Source organism: Myodes glareolus, chromosome 2 (genome assembly GCF_982192425.1).
Source record: "Myodes glareolus chromosome 2, mMyoGla1.1, whole genome shotgun sequence".
Classification (NCBI taxonomy): domain Eukaryota; kingdom Metazoa; phylum Chordata; class Mammalia; order Rodentia; family Cricetidae; genus Myodes; species Myodes glareolus.
In genome coordinates, this window is record NC_142027.1 from 81,636,621 (window position 1) to 81,658,789 (window position 22,169).

General features: G+C 35.5%; 1 protein-coding gene across 1 annotated transcript; it reads left to right on the forward strand.

Annotated features, from left to right (window-relative positions):
- The first annotated feature begins 4,148 nt into the window (after positions 1 to 4,148).
- On the forward strand, positions 4,149 to 5,087 carry LOC125407552 (olfactory receptor 2L13-like). Its single transcript, XM_048445175.3, has one exon. The coding sequence runs from the start codon at positions 4,149 to 4,151 to the stop codon at positions 5,085 to 5,087; it is 939 nt and encodes a 312-aa protein (XP_048301132.3).
- Positions 5,088 to 22,169: the final 17,082 nt, after the last annotated feature.

Genomic DNA, 22,169 nt, shown 5'->3' on the forward strand with positions numbered 1-22,169 from the left:
TTGAACTAGCTTGTTAAAACCCATTTTCTTTGGAGGAATACCTTGCTCAGTCTAGGTATAGTGGGGATGGCCTTAGTCCTGCTGAAAAGTGATGTTCTAAACTTCATTAACTCCTTATGGGAAGTCTTATTGTTACTGAGGAGTGTATGGGGATGAGGAGGGAGGAAGAGGGGAGAGTTGTAGGAGGGGATAGAGTGGAAACTGAGGTTGGAATGTAAAGTGATAAAAGATTGTTTAAAAAACAAATTTAAATTAAAAACTATTCATTAATCTATTTACTATGGATTTAGTAGGACAATAAGATTATTAGTCTTTTAATTTCTGCATCTCCATAGTTACTTCACAAACTAATAGTGTACATCCTCCTGACTGTATCTTGAAACATCCTTCAGATTGTAAAAATCTTAAAGATTAGGTCACAGTCTTTTATTTGTTTTGAAACTCATTCCATTTGCATTTCTAATCTGGGTGAATCTGTGAGCCTGGTTGATCCTGAGTTTGAAGATCCAATTTTCAACAAACTTGGGCATCAACCTGTGACTAAAGTAGAACTTCTGCCTCCATCAATGTTTCAGTCTACCAATTTGTACCCCTTTGGCGCCAAACACTAAAATACTGGGGAATATAATACATATAGCATAGTATCCCTAACATCTCTCCCCTCACATTTTGAAATAATGCAGTCACCCTACTTATTCTCCCTTCAGGTATCCTATTATTGCAGGAGTGATAGTTGTCATGTATTTATTTTTATAATTTCAGTACTGAGCTACCTCATAGCAACCAAGTCAGGAGAAATGGCCAAGCCTTTGTCTCTGTAGGTTTGGACACAAGGGATCAATTAGAGGAAAAGGAAGAAATCTAAGACTTGGTGATGCAAGGTTGTGCACATAAACTACAGCATTTGCCATTCTGTCTTTCATCAATATAGTATGTACAATATAAATCTAAAACTTCTCTTTTGTCGCACTTAAAATAATTAGTAAGAAATGTTTTATGTGAGCAATAAACATGCAAATATAATCCAGGAGAGTTAATGTTCTTTTGGTTTTATCATGTATACGATAAAATAAAATAGTATTAGATAATTCTTGAAAGTTTCTTTTTGGTATTTTGAAGGAAGAATTGATTTTTGTATAGGGAGCAGTTTTCCAAATTTTAATTGACGCTGCTGCACAAGGAGATGATCTTGTGGCATACCTGGCAGAAGACATGAGCAAAAGGGGATCTGAAGACTTCTCTGCAGGGTATGGCTGTACTGTAGAGGTACCTTTTCTCACAAATGCAAATTCAAGTATAAGATCTTTGCATAAATTGAGTCCAGAAGACATTATCAAGCAGATTTGTTTTTAGGTTAATTAGAAGAGATTCTGGAGGTATGGTTTCTTGTACTGAGGAAGCCCTTGTTAGAATTTCCTAACAAATTAGAAAAGCACAAGTGAACTTAAAATGCAATAGAAAAAAATTTAATTATGTTTAAATTCTACAATGTGCTGCTTTGAACGTTTTGACCATAAATAAGAGATTAATTGCTGATGTTCAAGTTTCTCAAAAACCAAGATGTGGAATGGACGAAGGAGATGGACACTTCTGGAAGACCCAACATTTGTTGAATGCAGGCAGCTCACTGAGGTTCATGTTCTCTAGAGTCACAAAGATATTTAAAGATTAAGCAGATACACCAGTGTTCATTTGTGTACCTGGTCTTGTGTTTGCAGATTTTTTTGCTGTGTGTTCCTGTTTTTTTTTTTGACATATCAGTAACTTTGGAAAACTTAAACTAACATTCTGCATATGTCTCACTTCTATACAGTATGACTTTTACAACAGGGCATTAAACATCTCTACATTTTTCAGGTATTTTGGAATGCTCAAGGGACACAATAAAAGTACAACTGTCTAGTAGCCCTTGGAAGATTTTAAAGTGAAAATGTAATCAATAATACAATTCTTTATGTGACTCTATGTTAAATAAAGTCTGTACTTAGGAGGGTGGTGATGTGGATGTCTTTAATCACAGCACTTGGGAGGCAGAGGCAGGTGGATCTCTGGGTTTGAGGCAAGCCTTATATATTGAGGAAGTTCCAGGATGTCGAAGACTTCACAAAGAAACCCTGTGTGAAAAAAAACACACACTCATGAAAATACATGCTTATACCCAAGATTGAAATTATCTGCTCAACAATGTAAAAATCTTCAATTCTTTATAGACCAAAGCCTTAGAGCTAAAACCTTAAGTTGCAAGTATCTGCACCCCTAAACTATATGTTCCCCAATATTAATGGCCAAGATGACCATATCTAGACATTGGAAACAAAATAATTACTGAAGTGGCTATTCCCAAAGCATGTTGATGAATCACTGAGAGGTAATCTGAGGACACACACCTGTACATTTCTTTTATAGAAATTAAATGTGTACTATGTGTTTAGTGCAGATTTTGTCTAAAGAACTAGAACTCTTCTGCAAGGCTAGCTGGAATGGTTCTTCCTCTATGGCGAAACCAGTGTTCAAGTAAATCAAGACAGTGCCCATAAGAGGTTCATTGTTCACAAGGCATGATACAGAAGACAAGATTTTACACATAATAGTGTCAGATTTTTCAGTATGATTGTATTATCAGATCACCTCTAAAGATAAAGTTTTATTCATTTTAACAGACACACAGGTTAAATGCCTGTATAAGTGCTGTCACAGGGAGTAGATATCAATGAATCATCAGAGAGGAGCCTATGTTCAGGTAGGCATCCCACTGTCTAATGTTATCAGGTGTCACTGATTTTTTTTTAAGATGTGTGGTTCTATTTTCAAATCCAGGTAAGTTATCAGATATTCTTATTTGCTTTAAGTTGTCTTCTCTGCATGGTCCTCACAACAATTACTTTCTGAAAAAAAAAATCTCATCTACGGTCTAGAAATGTACCTAAGAACGCATTATTTTCTCTGTTTTCCTATTTTACACAGATAAGATTTTAAGTTCTCTTCCCCATACACAATTGCCCTCACACTTTTCCTGTAAAACCACTTATCTCATTGATTTTTGTCCTTTCTTCCTTTCTTCCAGAACCTGTTCCTTGCTCACCACATTAAGTATGGAACTTCACACAGACGTAATTACATGGTGACTACATTTAGTGGCTAAAGGCAAGTCCCAGTCCAGCTGTCTTTTAACATTTCTCTACCAAGCTTTTATTTTAAAAAAAGCACAAGAAGTCATTGAATTTGTATGCATCCACTACAAATGCATAGAATTAAGTAAATGAAAATATACCAATAAAAATATGGGTGAGAAAAGTCAACATTGCACACCTACACATTTTTATCCCATAAACATGTTTTAAGGAATTCTCATTTCTGCCAGTGAAGTATAAATATTTGAGCTACATAGAAAAAAGAGAAAACGGTATATATAGCAACATATATACTATTGGGGCATATGTGTATAATATTTACAATGGTAAAATATGACAAAAGTAGATATTAGGCAATGTGTGTCATTTATTGTGTTTTGTTGTAGATGCACTTTCATTGTGAATGTGTACTAAAGTGATAACTAAAATTTAGACAAACCAAAGTATCCCTTGTGAAAGTGAGTTAAAAAAGCATCTTATAATTAAAGTGGATTTGAGCACACACAAAACCTTTCAGTTTCAGAAAAGTGAATTGTGAGAGGAGGTTATTTTCAGAAAAGGCAAAGTTCTATTACAGAATTAGGGAGGCAGAGCACCAAGGAGTAGATCCCTGTGATCTGTCTACAGTATGGACAACTATTGGAACAGGGACCAGCATACAAGTGATGCAAAAGGGAGAGGTCTTCTATGTTTTGTAAGCTGGATGGATAATCTTGAGTGATGGTCTTGCATGGACTTAATTTGGGGGAAATGTATTAGCTACCTTACTCATGTTGCCACCCTTGAACTTAAAATTACAGTAGAGGTATCTTTAAATTGTGAAACTGGCCAGAAGCAAGAAGAAAGGAACATGTAGCTCAGATTTCATGATAAGGTCAACAGAAGGTTGGAGCTACATGAAGAAAAATTGAGTGCAAGCAAGTTCCTCTATAGTCTCCTTTTCTAATTTATATGATCAGAGTATTTTACTTTCAGGTCATTTTTTTTTCTCCAAGGAAGAGAAAGTAATACGTTTTCATGGAGAAATGGAATCAGACCTCAAGTGATTTTATTTTGTTAGGGTTGTTTCCACAAAACCAAACAGGCCTTCTGCTTCTGCTGCTCATCATCTCTATATTCTCTGTGGCCTTGCTTGGAAACTCAGCAATGATCCACCTCATTCGGGTGGATCCCAGGCTCCACACACCCATGTACTTTCTCCTCAGCCAGCTCTCTCTTATGGACCTGATGCATATTTCTACCACTGTTCCCAAAATGGCATTCAACTTCCTCACTGGTAAGAAAAACATTACCTTCCTGGGCTGTGGAGTGCAATCCTTTTTCTTTCTCACCATGGCATGTTCTGAGGGCTTGCTCTTGGCTTCCATGGCCTATGACCGTTTTGTGGCCATCTGCCACCCTCTACATTATCCCATTCGCATGAGCAAAATGATGTGTCTGAAGATGATCATAGGATCTTGGACACTGGGCTCCATCAACGCCTTATCACATACAATTTATGTTCTTCATATTCCTTACTGCCATTCTAGGTCCATTAATCATTTCTTATGTGATATCCCAGCCATGATTCCTCTGGCCTGTATGGACACTTGGGTTTATGAGTATATGGTGTTTATGAGCACAGGCCTCTTTCTTCTATTCCCTTTCCTTGGCATCACAGCTTCCTACGGACGGGTTCTTTTTGCTGTCTTCCATATGCGCTCACAAGAAGGAAAGAAAAAGGCTTTCACCACATGTTCTACTCATTTAACTGTGGTGTCATTTTTTTATGCACCTTTTGTCTACACTTATCTTCGACCTAGGAGTCTCCGTACACCCACAGAAGATAAGATTCTGGCTGTCTTCTACACCATTCTCACCCCCATGCTCAACCCCATCATTTACAGCCTGAGGAATAAGGAGGTTCTTGGAGCCATGACAAGAGTCTTTGGGACATTCTGTTCTACTAAACATTGATCATTTCTTCTATAGTTATATTTCTGTCGTATGTCAGAATAGTGCTGTCTTTTGGAAATGTAAAGTGAGCTATACACATGTCTTACAATTCTGGTGATTCATTACTAGTTAAGATTGAATAGTATGCTTAATATTACATGCTAGTACAACTATTTACATGTTTATTTCACAACATTGGTATTGTTGCTATCAATAACAGAAATTAGAGAGTGAATTCCTATCCTAATATAATATGATACATTATAACTTCTGATTATACAAATATTACTATAAAATGATACTATTTATGCTGATATTGATATGTTTCTACCATATTAACATAAATTATTGCTTTACTCATATATTTGCTTTCATTAATATCATTATAAAAGTATATGCATAATAAATATTTGTAGTGTATTGCAGTTTGAACTGTGTACTTTATGTGTCCCGTACTCAAATGTTATAAGTGTCTACTATGTAAGAAAATATAGCAATCTCAATGTCATGAAATGTTTTAAGTACATACAATTTCAAAAATAATGGTTATCAAATGCTTTTGTGAGTGGAAGTATGGAGAACAGTTATACACAATTAGATGAAGTGTAAATTTACACAGTCCTTTTGGCTGGGTATATTTAGTCAATTACTTAAAAATAGATAAATTATGGGATTTATCAACTCTCTTACTTGGTCTAATTGAAATAAAATGAAATTAAAATGTTTAAGAGACATTCCCCAGCAGTACTTACTGAAGTATGTGATACTATTTTGTTTATGCTGTAATAAATAAAGACTTTATGAACATTAGAGTTCAGAGCTATGCACAGTAGTTAGCCATAGAGGCCATGCAGTGTTGGTACACATCTTTAATCCCAGCACTCAGCATACAGAAGCAGATGGATCACTGTGAGATTAAGTCCACCCTGGGCTACATGCAATTGAACCAGTCTAAAACAGAAACAGAGTTCATACCTTTGATCCCAGCACGTGGGATCATATGCTTTTAATTGTAGCACTAAGAAGGTGGAGTCAGGAGGGATATGGCCAGGCAGAGAGAGAAATATAAGGTGGGTGAGACAGGAGCTCAGAGCACTCACTTTGAGGTTTCTTAGAGACAGGACACCTTTGTTTGATAGAGAAAGGACACATTCAGTCTGAGGATTTGTAATGACAGGCTCACCACTTTGATCTGAGGATTTGGTAGAAGTAAAATGTCTCTCTAGTGATGATCTCTTCTGCTTTTCTGATCTCTCAGCTTTAACACCCTAATATCTGACTCTGTGTTTTCATTATTAAGAACAATTAGAATTCATGCTACATCAGGCATTCAACTTTTTGGACATGAATTCATGATAAAGGTACTTGCCTGTAGCTTTTCAGCCCCCAGCATAGGCTAGAGCTATATGTGACTAAAGTCAAACTCCACTTGTCTAGGTTTTTCTTCCTTCTTTTCTTGTGGCACGCCCCTTGACCAGCAAGCAAGAACGACCACGAGTTGAGGATCCTTCTCAAATCACACTTTATTGGAGCCTCTTGGTTGAAGGGAGAGTGGGAAGCGAGGGGGGGAGAGAGGAAGAGAGAGAGAGAGAGAGAGAGAGAGAGAGAGAGAGAGAGAGAGAGAGAAGGAGCAGGGAGAAAGCAAGAGAGCGAGAGAGAGTGAAAGCCAAGCGGCAGCTGCTTTTGTAGGGTGGAGGGACTTGGGTACTGTCCTGATTGGTGAATACCATTCTACTGGTGCCCGGGGCCTCGGGATTGGCCAGGAACAAGACTCAATTGTGCAAGTGCAGGCAAAGGGTGCTCAGCCCCACGCGGCAACATCAGATAAGGACTTGTTTACCTCCAAGCTGCAGGACCACCTGCGCCATCTTATAATGGCGATTTCTCCAGGTGGCTCCCTACAGTTCCCCCTTTTAGTTTTTAAGAGCAATAAGCCAAAACCTATTTCCCAATCAGGTCCCCACCTCATGATGTGTGGATTGAGGGAAAGAATAAAGCAAGCTACACCCTTCCCGTGCAATGGGACAAATACTTCCCTGGGAGTGCATACCTTCCTCTGTGCAGTGGAACTATCGGGTCCCTAGAGGGTGCAAAGGCTACGCATAGCATATTGCCTATGAGCTCTTTAAGGCTGAAAGCCAAATCAGGGGTGAGGATCCACATTCCAAGACAGCCAAGGCCTGTGCTACAATGACCTTGTCCCTCCTCGTTTGGGTTTGCAGATGGCACACCAACCACAGACATACCGCACATCCACCTAGGCAGCATGCCAAAAATATCCCTATCCCCACCCATTTCTTAAAGAAGGAAAAGGCAGAATAAAGCCAGTCAGAAAATTGTGCTCAGCCCCATGCAGCAACATCAGATAAGGACTTGTATACCTCCAAGCTGCAGGACCACCTGCACCATCTTATAATGGCGATTTCTCCAGGTGGCTCCCTACATTTTCTAGTAGATTTTGGGCTTTTCCTGGACATCTTTCTGGGGCTGCTGTCAAACTAGATAGCTAACATAAAACCGATGTAGTCTTCTACTGTTCAATGCAGCATGAGGCAGAATGAAGAAAACTGGGAATTCTTAAAGTGAAGAATTAGTTTAAAAAGTAAGTTTTTCTGCCTTTAAAAATGGGAAACACCATTACTATGGGGAGAGTAAAGTCTCTGTAAGACTAAGCAATGCGTGTTTTAAAATTAGAACAATTAAATTAATTAAGTGAAGAGATAATTATTTTACCTAGAATTGACATGTTAATTATCATCTTGATAATTCTTGGTTTATCATGTCTAAAAATGTTGGTTGATATGAATGCCCTAGAAATACTGAAACAGGTCAGAGAGATAGTCAAATACAGACAGAGAAATTTAAAAGAGAACCAGTATCAGCATTGTGTTATAAGGTTATAGGGGAACAGCCTAAGGTTTCCAAAAAACCAACCTTAATATATTCAGTAACCTTATACCAATTGCCAAATGAGAAATATCCTTAAGGCTGTAAGAGCTGCTTGGACTCCTATGACAATATTAGATTTAAGAAGATTAAAGGAAGCAATAGTCTCATAAGGCACGCATTCACCTTTTGTGAAGCAGAAGTTAAATTTGTGGTCAACTTTTGATAGAATTACCATCAAGACTAGAAAAACTTGATTACAGCAGCCTTAAATCCTGGCCCTCAATTACAACAAATGACCTTGCAGAAAGATAAGGCCAAAGGCATTGAACAATGAGGGAGGGCTAAAAGTATGAAAAACTCCCAAGATCAACTTATTGGAGAGGAAAATTTTGTTAATAAAGAAAGTTGATCTCTCTATGATGATCATACCCTGGCTTTACGCCAAGCAGCAACTTGTAATGTGTGGAACAGAATTGAAGAAGAAGAAAGAAAATAAAATTGAGTCACTTACTAAAGTCATACAAGGCTCAAAAGAAACCTCCATTGTTTTCTTACTTAGATTGACTTCAGCAGTGAATAGAATGATAACCTGTAGCTGTCTGCTCGATTCAGGAAATAACCAGGACAGCTTAAAGAAAAACAATTATATTTTTAATTGTTATAAGGGGAAACTCATGCCACAGAATGGGAAATTTGATTTCCCCTGTGTCCCTCAGGAATCATCCAGAGAGAGTGAGCACCTGGTCCATCCCAGTTTTTCTTCCTGGGCTCCAGGTAGCCACACCTTAACTAGGCACTTCTTACAGGTGATTGGTTAACAGAGCTTCCACCATCAATAACTAAATAAAAAGCTAGACAAATAATACTTAAATCTCTGGTTTTTGAATATGCTAATTCTCAATGCAAAAAATCCTTTAACGCCAAGATCAACACCCTTGGAGTAATGAATCTGAGATATAATCAATATTAAATCATATGATAATGGTTAGATAGAAATAAGTGGTTTCCAGAGGTGTGAAGAAAAATCAAAATGTAAAGTATTTCAATTGTGGTAAACAAGGTCATCAAAATGGTATTGAAAACAGGGCATTTCTAGAAACAATGTTTTTCCAAGCATATTCCAAACAGAACTTCCCTCCCTTCTTGATTATTTAGTTATGACAAAGGAAGGCATTTAATTAATGAATATAGATCAACAAAAGACATTTAAGGTAACCCTTTGTTATTGGGAAACTCCTTGAGAGGCCTCTCACAGGCCTCCATATCAAATTCAGTTCAGTTGTTTCCTGCCATCATGGAAGAAACTACTTCCCAGAGCCATTAAAGAACTTAATGCATATAGTAAAAATTCATACTGTCATGGATGACAGAAAAGTTTAGAGGAGAGAATAAAGAATTCATTATAAACCATAAAGTAAATATTTTGGCAAACTTCTATAAAAGAACAAAGACCAAAATTAAAATACAAATAAATGGCGTCATTGAAGGAATTGTAGACATAGGTACGGATGTAATAATAATTGCACTAGAGTTTTGGCATCCAAATTGTCCTCTTCAGGAAGTAAATATTCAGTTTTTAGTGATTGGAACTTTATCTCTGGTAAGATAGAGTACAAGATGGATTCAATGTATTGAGCCAGAAGGACAGATAGTAATATTGAAACCATAGTAGCTAACATAACAATGGATTTGTGGGAACATGATTTATTATAGCAATGGAATACTCCTCATATTAACATTTCTCCAATCTCAAAAAAAACATAAATTAATTTGTTTCTCAGAAAATACTACAAAGGAAAATAAAGAACAGTCACTGACCATTCAACTTGTACAAGAACATAGCCCAACAGCTGCTGATCTTCCAAAGGCACCAACAACATTTATATGGGTCAAGCAATGGTCTTTAACAAGAGAGAAACTACAGGGCTTAGACAGCTGGTACAGGAGCATCTAAATGCTGAGCATACTGAAGGATCAACCAGCCCTTAGAATTCTCCTATATTTGTTATTAAAAGGATATCTGGAAAATGAAGATTAATAATAGATATAAGAGCTGTTAATAAGGTGATTTAGCCAATAGGTTCTCTACAGACTGGAATTCTTTTGCCTTCTTTATTACCTAAAGGATGACCTCTTATAGTTATTGATTTAAAAATTATTGATTTTTTCTTCACTATACCTTTCCAAAAATGACAGTGAAAAAATTGTTTTGTCGTGCCTACTTATAATAATTCTCAGCCTTCTCAGAGAAATCAATGGAAGATTCTCCCACACTGAATGTTTAATAGCCCTGCCCAGTGCCAATATTTTTTATGTCTTCATTGGAAATGATACATAAGCAATTTTCTCAATCTATAGTTTCCTATTATGTGAACAACATCATATTAGCTGATTCAAATGTGGATACTTTTGAAAGAATGTTTGCAGAGGTAAAGAATATTTTACCTTGCTGGGGATTACAAATAGCTCCTGAAAAAAATAAAAAGAATAGTTCTATTAAATATTTAGAATATAAAATTGGTGCACAAAAATTAGACCCGAAACGTACACATTTTTAGATATTGGTTGTGAGCTCTAGTGAATTTCAGAGATTTCTAGGAGATATTTACAATCTTGGCTTGCTATTTGGATAAAAAAAATATGAGTTGAGTAATTTGTTCAAAACCTAGGAGGTGACAAGACCTTAGATAGTCCAAAAGAATTATCATCTGAAACTGAGAGAGAATTGATATTATTGGAAAAGAAATTAAGCAATGTACATTTGCATCATTTGAATCCAGTACTCTATTGCATTCTGGTTATTCAGCCCTCTAAGCAATCTCATACAGGAATATTAATGCAGAGGGAAGATACTATCTTAGAATGGATCTTCTTATCACATAAACAGACTAAAATTAAAAATGTATGTGGAAAAGGTCTGAACTGATTGTACAGGAAAATTGAGAATTCTTAGCATGAATAGACCCAGCAGAAATTTTAGATGTAATTGACAAACTATGGGCAGAAAGTGAATCTTTGCAAAGAATTTTCAGTAATATTTTGGGAGAGATTATCAAATATCCCCAAAGTAATAGAATTCAACATGTAGAGAAGTAACTGGATGTTTCCTTGTGTTATATGTGGAACACCAATATCTGGAACCACTACATTCTATACTGATATAAAAAAATCAAGAAAGTCAGGTTATAAATCAGAAAATTTTAGTAAAGAGGCTCAAAGTCATATTATTATGTCCAAAATTCAGAATTATATGCTATTTTTGTGGAATTAATGGATCTTACCGATTTGCAATATTCAGAAAGAATTGTTTTGCTTATTGAAGCCTCTGAATTTACACCAGAAGATACAGAACTGATGTTATTATTTACAGTTAAGGAAACAAACAGAAATAGGAATTATCCCATATATATATCAGAATATGATTCCATCCAGGCCTTCTAGGCCCTCAAACACAAACTGAAAGGAAATTGATTAACAACTGATTGGTAATGTGTTGAAGACCTTAGAATTTCATAGAAAATATCATGTCAATAGAAAGGCTTGAAAAAATAAATTTTTTCATAGCTTGGTAGCAAGTCAAGGAAATTATAAGTAAATGTCCTACTTTTTCTTTATATAACCATATTCCACTACCTGCAGGAAGCAACCCAAAGTATTCTCAAATGATTGAGATATGGCTGATGGATGTGTTTTCTTTTATAGAATTTGGAAAATTAAAAAAAATGTATACCTCACCATTAAAACCTATTTATGATTTCAACTGCATTAAATTATAAAAAGGCTGATTCTGTAATCATACATTTGCAAGAAGTTATAACCATCAAGGGTATACCTGTACAAATAAAGACTAACAATGTCCAGCATATATCTCTCTGTAAAGGGCACAATTTTATGCTTATTACAATATAAAGCACATTACAGGTATACCACATAATCCTGCAGGATAGGCAGCTATAGAAAGATCAAATCAAACTCTAAATGATATGTTAAAGAAGCAGAAAGGAATTATGAAGACCTCTTAGAAATAGATTTCATAATGCTTTAATAATTTTGAGGTTTCTAAATGCTAATAAGAAAAGAACAATTGCAGAGAGACATTGTGTTATAGAAAATCCTATGGAATTAAATCAGTCAATATACTTTAAAGATGTATTGACCTCATAATAAAACCCTGGGCATGTGTTACTTTGGGGAAGCGATTATGCTTTTGTTTCCACAGGAGAAGGAAATTTATAGATACCATCAAATTGATTAATATTTGAAATGAACAAGAGAGACTTCTTAATTAGAGGAGAGGATCATTCATCAAACAGCATGGTCATTTTATTTAAAGTAACCTATGAAAATAAACACACTTTTCATTTGATCAACTATGACTTGGAAAACAAATATCCCCAAAATTAGGTTTGGGGAAGAGTTTTGCTTCTGCTTTTTCAGCAAAATGAAGGCATCAAGCTGAGGAATATGAAAACAATACGTAAAATGAGGTATGTGAAGAAAAAGCACAAATCATTTAGAAAAAATTTCTAAAGAAAAAGAGAAAATTGGTCTATTGGTATATCACATCTCCAACAGAATAAAATTTAATAAATATTCCCAAATATTTGTTCCTATGGTTCTCCACAGACACGTAAGGCAAATGGTGTTCTTGCATTACCAGTCTAAGAAAAGATTAAAGGTGGCTTTGGAGTTGGAGTGTGGCTCTCTCCTTTTTTAAACCCAAGCAACCTTGTTGAAGCTATATCCAAAAATCTCTGTCTCATGTCAGAAGAGTGACTTGATATAGGACAAAACAAAATCCAAAATTTAGGGACCATTTTATTACCATTAATCTTACAATCCTGTTGTTTTATTTTGAGTCTTTACAGTTTTTCTTAAGCTATAAATACTATCTCAAATTTGTAAGATTAGCACATATATACATTTTAAATATTTTGTCTAATATCAATTGACTATGTGAGAAAGTTATAATTTTTCCTTTCCTTTTTTAGCATGATTCTATAAACTATAATGCATATATGTTGTCCATCTATTCCTAATGTCTTTGTATAAGAGTATTCTAGTGGAATTTACATGGATGACTGTTGTAAAGAGAGGGAGGCCCTTGTTTGTCCTGACCAGCCAGCTAGTTTACACCTGAAATAATCACACAGCAACTGTATTCATTAAAACACTGCTTGACTCATTAGCTCTAGTTTCTTATTGGCTAATTCTTGCATCTTAATTTAACCCATTTCTATTAATCTGTGTATCACCACATGACTGTGGCTTACTGGAAAGATTCTACTCAGTGTCTGTCTCATGCAGAAGATCCATGGAGTCTCTCACTCTGCCTTTCATCCCAGCATTCAGTTCTGTCGTCTCCACCTACCTAAATTCTGCCCTACAAGGCCCAAAGCAGTTTCTTTATTCATTAAACTATGAAAGCAACACATGAACAGAAGAACCTCTTACACCAGATTATTATTTTTCTTATTACCCTCAAACACTAAAATGAAATGATGATCAAGAATATATTAGATTCATCTACATTCTTATTTAAGTTAAACTTGTTATGCTCACTGTGAATAATTTTTTGATATATGATCATATTCAGTTTCCATAATTTTATTGAAGTTTTTTGATAGCATATTTATCATGTTATTGGCTTATAGTTTTCTTTGTTTTTGTTGTTGTGTTTTTACCTTGTTTTAGTAGGAGAGTGATACTAACACTCTAATGGATATTCTGTGTGTTTGTGTGTGTGTGTGTGTGTGTGTGTGTGTGTGTGTAACATTTGACTTGAGATCTTCACTGAAAGCCTGGAAGAAGTCTTCTGTCAATCCATCTAGTCCAGGCCATGTTTTTAAGTTTAAAGTCTTTACTTCTACTTTAATATCCTTATTTGTTATGGTTCTGCTAAAATTGCTGATCTCTTCTTACTTTAATTCTGATCAATCTTATGCATCTAGACATTTATTAATTTCTTTTATATATTTTCAACTTAATGAGGGTATAGGTTAGTGAAATATGTCCTTATAATATACTAAATCACCAGGGTGCATTTTGTAATGTTTTCCTGTCCATTAATGACTATGTTAATATGGGTGATCTCTTTTTTTCATTTAGTTAGGCTCCTTCTTTATGTTGGAATTGTAGGAATGCTTCAATATTCCCAAATAAATGAATGCTATAAATCACATAAATAGACTTAAAAGTAAAAATTCATATGAATATTTTAATAAATGTGTAGAGTCTTTGACATAATTCATCAAATGTTCATGATATAAGTTATAGAATAAGAGATGATCAAACCTTTCTAAACATAGTAAAGGTTATAAATGTAATCCCATAGCCAAAATCATTTTAAATTGATGATAATCTAGAAGCAATTCCACTTTAATCATGATCAACACAGAACTACCCACTATCTCCAATCCTCTTCTATATCACTCTCAAAGCACTTCACAAATCAATGAGATGAAAGAAGGAAATTAAAATAATATGAGCAGGAATGAAGTAATCAAACTATCCCTAATTTCAAATATGATGATATACATAAGAGACACCTAAATACAACAAAATAATAATCAACAATCTCAACAAGGTGGGGGGATATCACATCAACTTATAAATATCCATAGATTTTTGTATAAACTAATAACAAACTTGCTTTGAAAGAAATCATGGACATATTCCAATTCATGATGCACTAAAGATATCTTAGAATAAACTTAAGGATCTCTAAAATGAAAAAGCTAAATCTCTGGAGAAAGAAATTCAGAGACACTTATTTATTAAAGTACAATAGTATGATTAATATTGTGACAGTGACTGTAGCTATTTACAGATTCAATGAAACTAATTTGAAACTAAACAAAGTTGGTATCTCTATCTCCCCAGCAACATACTTCCTCCAGTAAGGCTATATTTAAGCATACTCAAACACAACACTAACTGGTAAAATGCCCAAGGTAAAAGGGACATTTATTACTCAAACTACACAATTTTCATTCATAAATTGATTTATATACTTCAAATTCATTTTTTGCTTCTTTTTGTCTTGTTTATACTCCTTGCTTCTTTGATCATGTTTATAATTGCAATAATTATCTATTATAAGATTCATGCTCATTATTTTCATTGCACAGCATTTCTATGAAACTATTGATGTGTGGGGGAGACATATTATCTTGGACTTCACATTCCTTTGTTTTCATGATGTGATCTGGATATATGAACTTACTAATTTGGTTGTGTGTCTGATATTGAAATTATGGGCTTCCTTTGTTGATTTGAAAATTTTGCTGTTGCCCTAATTTGATTGATTATGTATCAGGTAGATCTTCAAATCAAAATCTGTTGAAGGGTCTATAGAGAAGTGCTCCATGTTTCATGTTGAGTTTTAATGAATGAGACTGGGTTGATTCTGTTTTACAGACAACCAAAAACTCTTAGGTATGTTTGAAGGTAGAAAGATGGTCACATACAATTGATCCTAAGGAGACACACAGGTATAGTATATAAGTGTGACTCCAGAATGTTCTAGTCAACAGGATGGCATATGTAGGGACTGGAAAGGGCCTAGTCAGGGGTATAAAGGATCTATTCCACTGGTATATAGTCCTGTATAAACAAGATAGGTCTTTGAATTTGTGGATAACATGGGAAGGGGTTCCTACGTGTTCTTTTTTTTTATGGTTTTTTAAATTGATTTTTAATTGAGCTCTACATTTTTCTCTGCTCCCCTCTTTACCTCTCCCCTTTTCTTCAACCCTCTCCCAAGGTCCCTATGTTTCTAGTTTATTCAGGAGATCTTGTCTTTTTCTACTTCTCATGTAGATTAGATCTATGTATGCCACTCTTAGAGTACTCATTGTTGTCTAGGTTCTCTGGGATCATGATTTCCTACATATTCTTACATAAGCCATTACCCAAATTTTCCTTTTTTAGGGAAATGAATGTATAGAACAGTGAATGCTAAGCTGTAAAATTATTTTTTCATATTGTATGCATGCATGTTTCTACCTCTGCTTAAGACACTTTGTATATTGATTCAATTTTAGGATATATTTATTATATTTCACTATAATTTCTACCTCTGATAAAGATATTTATGCTTTTTTTTAACATTTTGAGGTCATTGTCTTCATTTACTGCACATTTGTTGAAAAGGTTGTTTAATATTTTAATATGAAGCCTTAGTCTTTAAGTTACATAGGAGGTAAGAATTACAGGTCAACTGTCATCCATGTTTGTCATACTTACAGTTAGACTAATCAGGTTATTTAGATGCAGAGAGATGTATTCCACATTGACAGGCAATCTTCAAATACTTCAAAGAACTGTAGAATATAGCATTTAAATAACGAGGGCTCTGTTGGCATGAAACACTATTGCTCCTGGCAGCACCAATCTATCCCCAAGAGAATGTTGGGAACCAACGACTCTCAATTTGAAGCTTGTTTTCTTCTTGACAAAATTGGCCTTTGGGAAAACAAATGCCCATGTCTTGATCACTGATAAAATGCACAGTGTCCAGACTAGATGATCAGAATACAAGCATAAAGACTGCCAAACTTTGTCAAGGCAGGGTAAGACAGCTTAAAATTGTTTTCTGCCTCTGAAAATGGTCTGTCAGTCATTCTAGGCCTTAGTCAAAGTTGTTTGCGCCAATGTTGACTTTGGGTGATTGCCCATGTAGCCAGTTGTCTCCATCATTTCTTGTACCCTTTGCAAGTTGCTTTCTTGCATTTCCTGCTTACTCAAGTAATATTTCACTTATCAAGTCGTTCATGGGTCTGATAACTAGAGAGTCAGTTTTACTTTCCTCTAATGACTTATCCATGTCTTTTTTCCTGCTTTTGGGTTTTGAGACAGGATTTCTTTGTGTAACAATCCTATCTTTCTTAGAACTAGTGCTTATAGAAAAGGTTGGCATCAAACTCACAGGGATCCACTTACCTCTGACTGTTGAGTGCTGGGATTAAAGACATGTGCTAACACTGCTTAATTTAGCCAAGCCATTTTTAATATAAGACTTAGACTTCTTAGGACAGGATTATTATTGAAATATTTAGCATATGTTTCTTGTTTGATTATATTCTGTGCTGTCTGTAATTCTAATTTATATTTCTATATCTATATATCTCTATATATCTGCCTCTTCTTTTCGCTGAACAATAATTGATATTTGTTCTTATTGTATATAGTTTTGTAATAGGCTTAGAACTTTCTTGTTTGGACAAAAGGGGAGGTGCTGTGGAAACTCCTTCAGTCAAAACCCTTTAAGATAGTGTCCCACTTTTGGCATGGTCTCATATACTAGAAATGCAGATGAAAAGTGTGTGGGGTCTCTTGGCTATTGGATTCTGTTCCAGTTCCCAGAGCAAACAGAGGACTGCAGATTGTTACTCTTTCTGTGTTTATCCCCAGATAAATAAATCTTTTTTTATACTCCATTCTGGGCTATTGTGAAACTGTTATGTATGCCAACATTAAGCTGTATGGTTGAATCTGCAGAATTTCTCCTCTGTCATCTAACTACCAGTTCCTAAATGCTACTGCAAACATACATTTTTGATTCTCTTACTATGTAAAGCCTGATATAGCTGAACATATTACAATGTTCATTTCTTTATGAAAGGAGTATTTAATGTGTTAGAATTAGATTGTATTAATGGATCAAAGACCTTAACATAAAGCCAACCACATTGAGCCTCATAAAATAGAAAGTGGGAAGTATACTTGAACGCATTGGCACAGGAGACCATTTCTTAAATATAACTCCAGTAGCACAGACACTGAGAAAAACAATTAATAAATGGGACCTCCTGAAACTGAAAAGCTTCTGCAAAGCAAAGGGCATGATCAACAAGAAAAAATTACAGCCTACAGCATGGGAAAAGATCTTCACCAACCCCACATCAGACAGAGCTCTGATCTCCAAAATATACAACGAACTCAAAAAATTGGCCATCAAAAGAACAAATAATCCAATAAAAATGGAATACAGACCTAAACAGAGAACTCTCAACAGAGGAATCTAAAATGTCTGGAAGACACTTAAAGAAATGTTCAGCATCCTTAGTCATCAGAAAAATGCAAATCAAAACAGCACTGTGATTACATCTTACACCTGTAAGAATGCCTAAAATCAAAAATACTGATGACAACTTATGCTGGAGAGGTTGTGGAGTAAGGGAACACTCCTGAATTGCTGGGGAGAGTGCAAGTAGGTACAGCCCCTTTGGATATTAGTATGGTGATTTCTCAGAAATTGAGAAAACTATCTTCCTCAAGACCTAGCAATACCACTTTTGGGCATATATCCAAAAGTTGCTCAACAGTGCCACAAAGACATGTGCACAGTTATGTCTATAACAGCATTGTTTGTCATAGTCAGAACCTGGAAACAACCTAAATGCCTCTCAGCCTAAGAATGGATAAGGAATATATGATGCATTTACATAATGGAGTACTACATAGCAAAAAAAAATATTGACGTTTTGAAATTTGCAGGCAAGTGGTTGGAGCTAGAAAGCATCATTTTGAGTGAGGTAACTCAGGCCCAGAAAGACAATTATCACATGTACTCACTCATAAGTGGTTTTTAAACATAAAGTAAAAAAAAAATAGTCTACAAATCACAATCCCACAAACCTAGACAACAATGAGGACTCTATGAGATACATACATGGATCTAGCTTACATAGGAAGTAGAAAAAGACAAGATCTCCTGAGTAAATTGGGATCACAGGGACTTTGGGGGAGGGTTGAAGAAGAGGGGAGAGACAGGGAGGGGAGCATAGAAAAATGTATAGCTCAATAAAAACCAATAAAAAGAATTAGATTGTATTTTACACTTATTCAGAGCACACAGACTGTAATTCAGAACACAGATGTTGCAGATCTTCAGAAATGACATAAGAAAATATCCATTGTGTCTATTTTGAGGGTATCATAATATATGCTATAAGACATTAGATTTGTAGTGTTTTAATAAAATACCGATTGACCAGTAGCCAGGCAGAAAGTAGAGGTGGAGCAATGAGAACAGGGGTATTCTTGGAAGAGGAAAGACTTAGTCTGAAGTCATCACAGAGGAAGAAAGACACAGAGCAAGCAAAATGAGAATGCCTCACTAATAAAAGGTACAAAGTCAGGTGACTGACATAGACAAATATAATTGACTATCTTAAAATATAAGAATTAGTTAATAATAAAACCTGAGCTACTAGGCCAACCTGTTTACAATTAATGTAGGCCTCTGTGTGTTTCTTTGGGACTGCATGATTGCAGAACTCAGTGGGACAGAAATCTCAGTCACCAACTATGATTTTATGACTATTCATATAATCTCTTCTGAGGCTTAGCTCATCAATTCACACCACAGTTATGCAAGGACACCAAAATTTGGGTGACTGGATTTCCATTAGAGATCCTAAGACTGATGAACAATGTTTCCCATACCATATTTTTTCTAGATGCGGACACCTTTCTAACCATAAGTACAGGAATTTTTTCTATGTTATTATGGAAACTTTAGTACTTTCTCCATTTTTAGTTGTTGCTGTTCTGTTTAATAATTACAAGATAATGAAAGTTTAATTCATGACTTCAAAATAAGTAGTTCTCATGAAAACTAATCCAGATGTTGGTTATAGTCATGCCATGTTAAACCCAAATGCCTCTGTATAAGAAATATTCTAGTTATATTGGGGTCTTTAATCCATTTGGCCTTGAGTTTTTTGCATGGGGATAAATATAAATCTATTTGACTTCTTCTACATGAGGACATTGAGTTACGCCAGCACCATTTGTTGAATATTCTTTCTTTTTTTCCATTGTATATTTTTAGCTTCTTTGTCAAAAATCAGGTGTTTGTAGGTGTGTGGATTAGTATCTGGGTCTTTGATTTAATTCCATTTGTCAGCCTGTCTGTTTTTATGCCAATACCAAGCTATTTTCATTACTTTAGCTCTATAATAGGTTTTGAAATCAGGGATGATGATGTCTCTGGAAGTTTCTTTATTTTACAGAATTGTTTTGGCTTTCTTGGGCTTTTTGTTTTCCATATGAAGTTGAGTATTGTTCTTTTGATGTCTGTGAAGACCTTGAAAATATGAATTGTGCTAGGATTTTGATGAGGATTGCATTAAATCTGTAGGTTGCTTTTGGTAAGATTGCCATTTTATAATATTTATCCTACCTATTCAAAAGCATTGGAGATCTTTCCATTTTCTAATATCTTCTTCATTTTTTTTATTAAATACTTAAAGTCTTTGTCAAATAGGACTTTTACTTCTTTGTTTAGTGTTGCCTCAAGATATTTTATGTTATTTTTGGCTATTGTAAAAGGCGATGTGTCTCTGATTTCTTTCTCGACTTCTTTATTATTTGTATATAGGAGGGCTACTGATTTTTTTTTTAAAGTTGATATTGTATCCTGCCACATTACTGAAGGTATTTATCAGCTGTAGAAATTCACTGATAGAAGAGAATGTGTGAAGAAGCCTTAAATGACTGGGCACAGGAAACCACTTCCTAAATATAATACCAGTAGCACACAAACTGATAGAAACAATAAATACATGAGACCTCTTAATATTGAGAGGCTTGTGCAAAGCAAAACACAGGCAATAAGACAAAAAGACAGCTTACTGAATGGGAAAAGTTCTTCACTAGCCCCACATCATGCAGAGGACTGATCTCAAAAATTCATAAAGAACTCAAGAAATTAGACATTGAAATATCGAACAATCCAACTTAAAATGGGATACAGATCTAAACAGAGAATTCTCAACAGAAGAATTTCAAATAAGTGAAAGACACTTAAGAAAATGTTCAACACCTTAGAGATCATGGAAATGCAAATCAAGACAACACTGATATACCATCCTACACTAGTCAGAATAGCTAAGCTCAAAATCACCAATGATAGCTTATGCTGGAGATGATGCAGAACAAGGGGAACATTACTCCATTGCTGGTGGGAATGCAGAACACTCTGGAAATCAGTATGGCAATTTTTTTTAGAAAATTGGGAGTCGGGGCTGGAGAGATGGCTCAGTGGTTAAGAGCCTTGCTTGCTCTTCCAAAGGTCCTGAGTTCAATTCCTGGCAACCACATGATGGCTCACAACCATCTGTAATGAGATCTGGTGCCTTCTTGTGGCCTGCAGACATACACACAGACAGAATATTGTATACATAATAAATAAATAAATATTAAAAAATAGAAAATTGGGAGTCAACCTATGACAAAACCCAGCAATAACACTCTTGGGCATATACCTAAAGGATGCTCAACCATACTACAAGGACATTTGTTCAATTCTGTTTATAGCAGCATTATTTTTAATAACCATAACCAGTAAACAACCTAGGTGTTCCTCAAATGAAGAATGGATAAAGAAAATGTGGTACATTTGCACAATGGAAATCCTGAAATTTGCATGTAAATGAAGGAACTAGTGAAAACCATCCTGAGAGAGATAGGTAACCCAGACTTAAAAAGATGAGCATGGTATATGTAGGCCCATATTTTCTACATAGTGTGACAGTCAAGTTCTTGAGCCATGGTTTGTATCCAAAGAAGTTACTATCCTGCCAGACAGCCTGCCTCTACCTAACAAAAGGTACTGCTCCTTCTCTTTCGTTATTGTGTAGATTGCCTGAGAAGAGGTGTGAATTCCAAGCTAGTGACTGAGTTGTGAGTTACAGACATGACTGCAGTCCCACTACATCCGGAAAGAGAATATTAATGAGCTTCCACCTTGGTTTATTTTGGGGAAATAAAAGGTGTTTGAATAATAAATGCAGGGATCCTCAGGAATGAATGAAGACTGAGACTCCCTTCCAATATTGCTTTGTGAACTGTGTCTCAATTTTTCCTGTGCCTCCATGCTGATCCAGGGAGGGAAAAGTAGTTTATGTTGGGACATCAGACCCTGACAGGCATATACCCACTGATAGGTGAAAACTAGCTGTAAATCAAAGGATAAGGAGCCTATAGTCCACAGCCCCAGAGAAGCTAATTAACAAGGAGAACTTGATGTGGGAGTCCCCTTTGTGTGCTGTGATTACCATTAATGAATAAAGAAATTGCCTTGACCTGTTGCTAGGGAAGAACTTAGGTAGGCAGAAAGGACTGGACTGAATGCTGGGAGGAAGAAGACAGAGTCATGGAGATGCCATGGAGCTTTTGGAGATAGGCATGGTAAGCCACAACCTC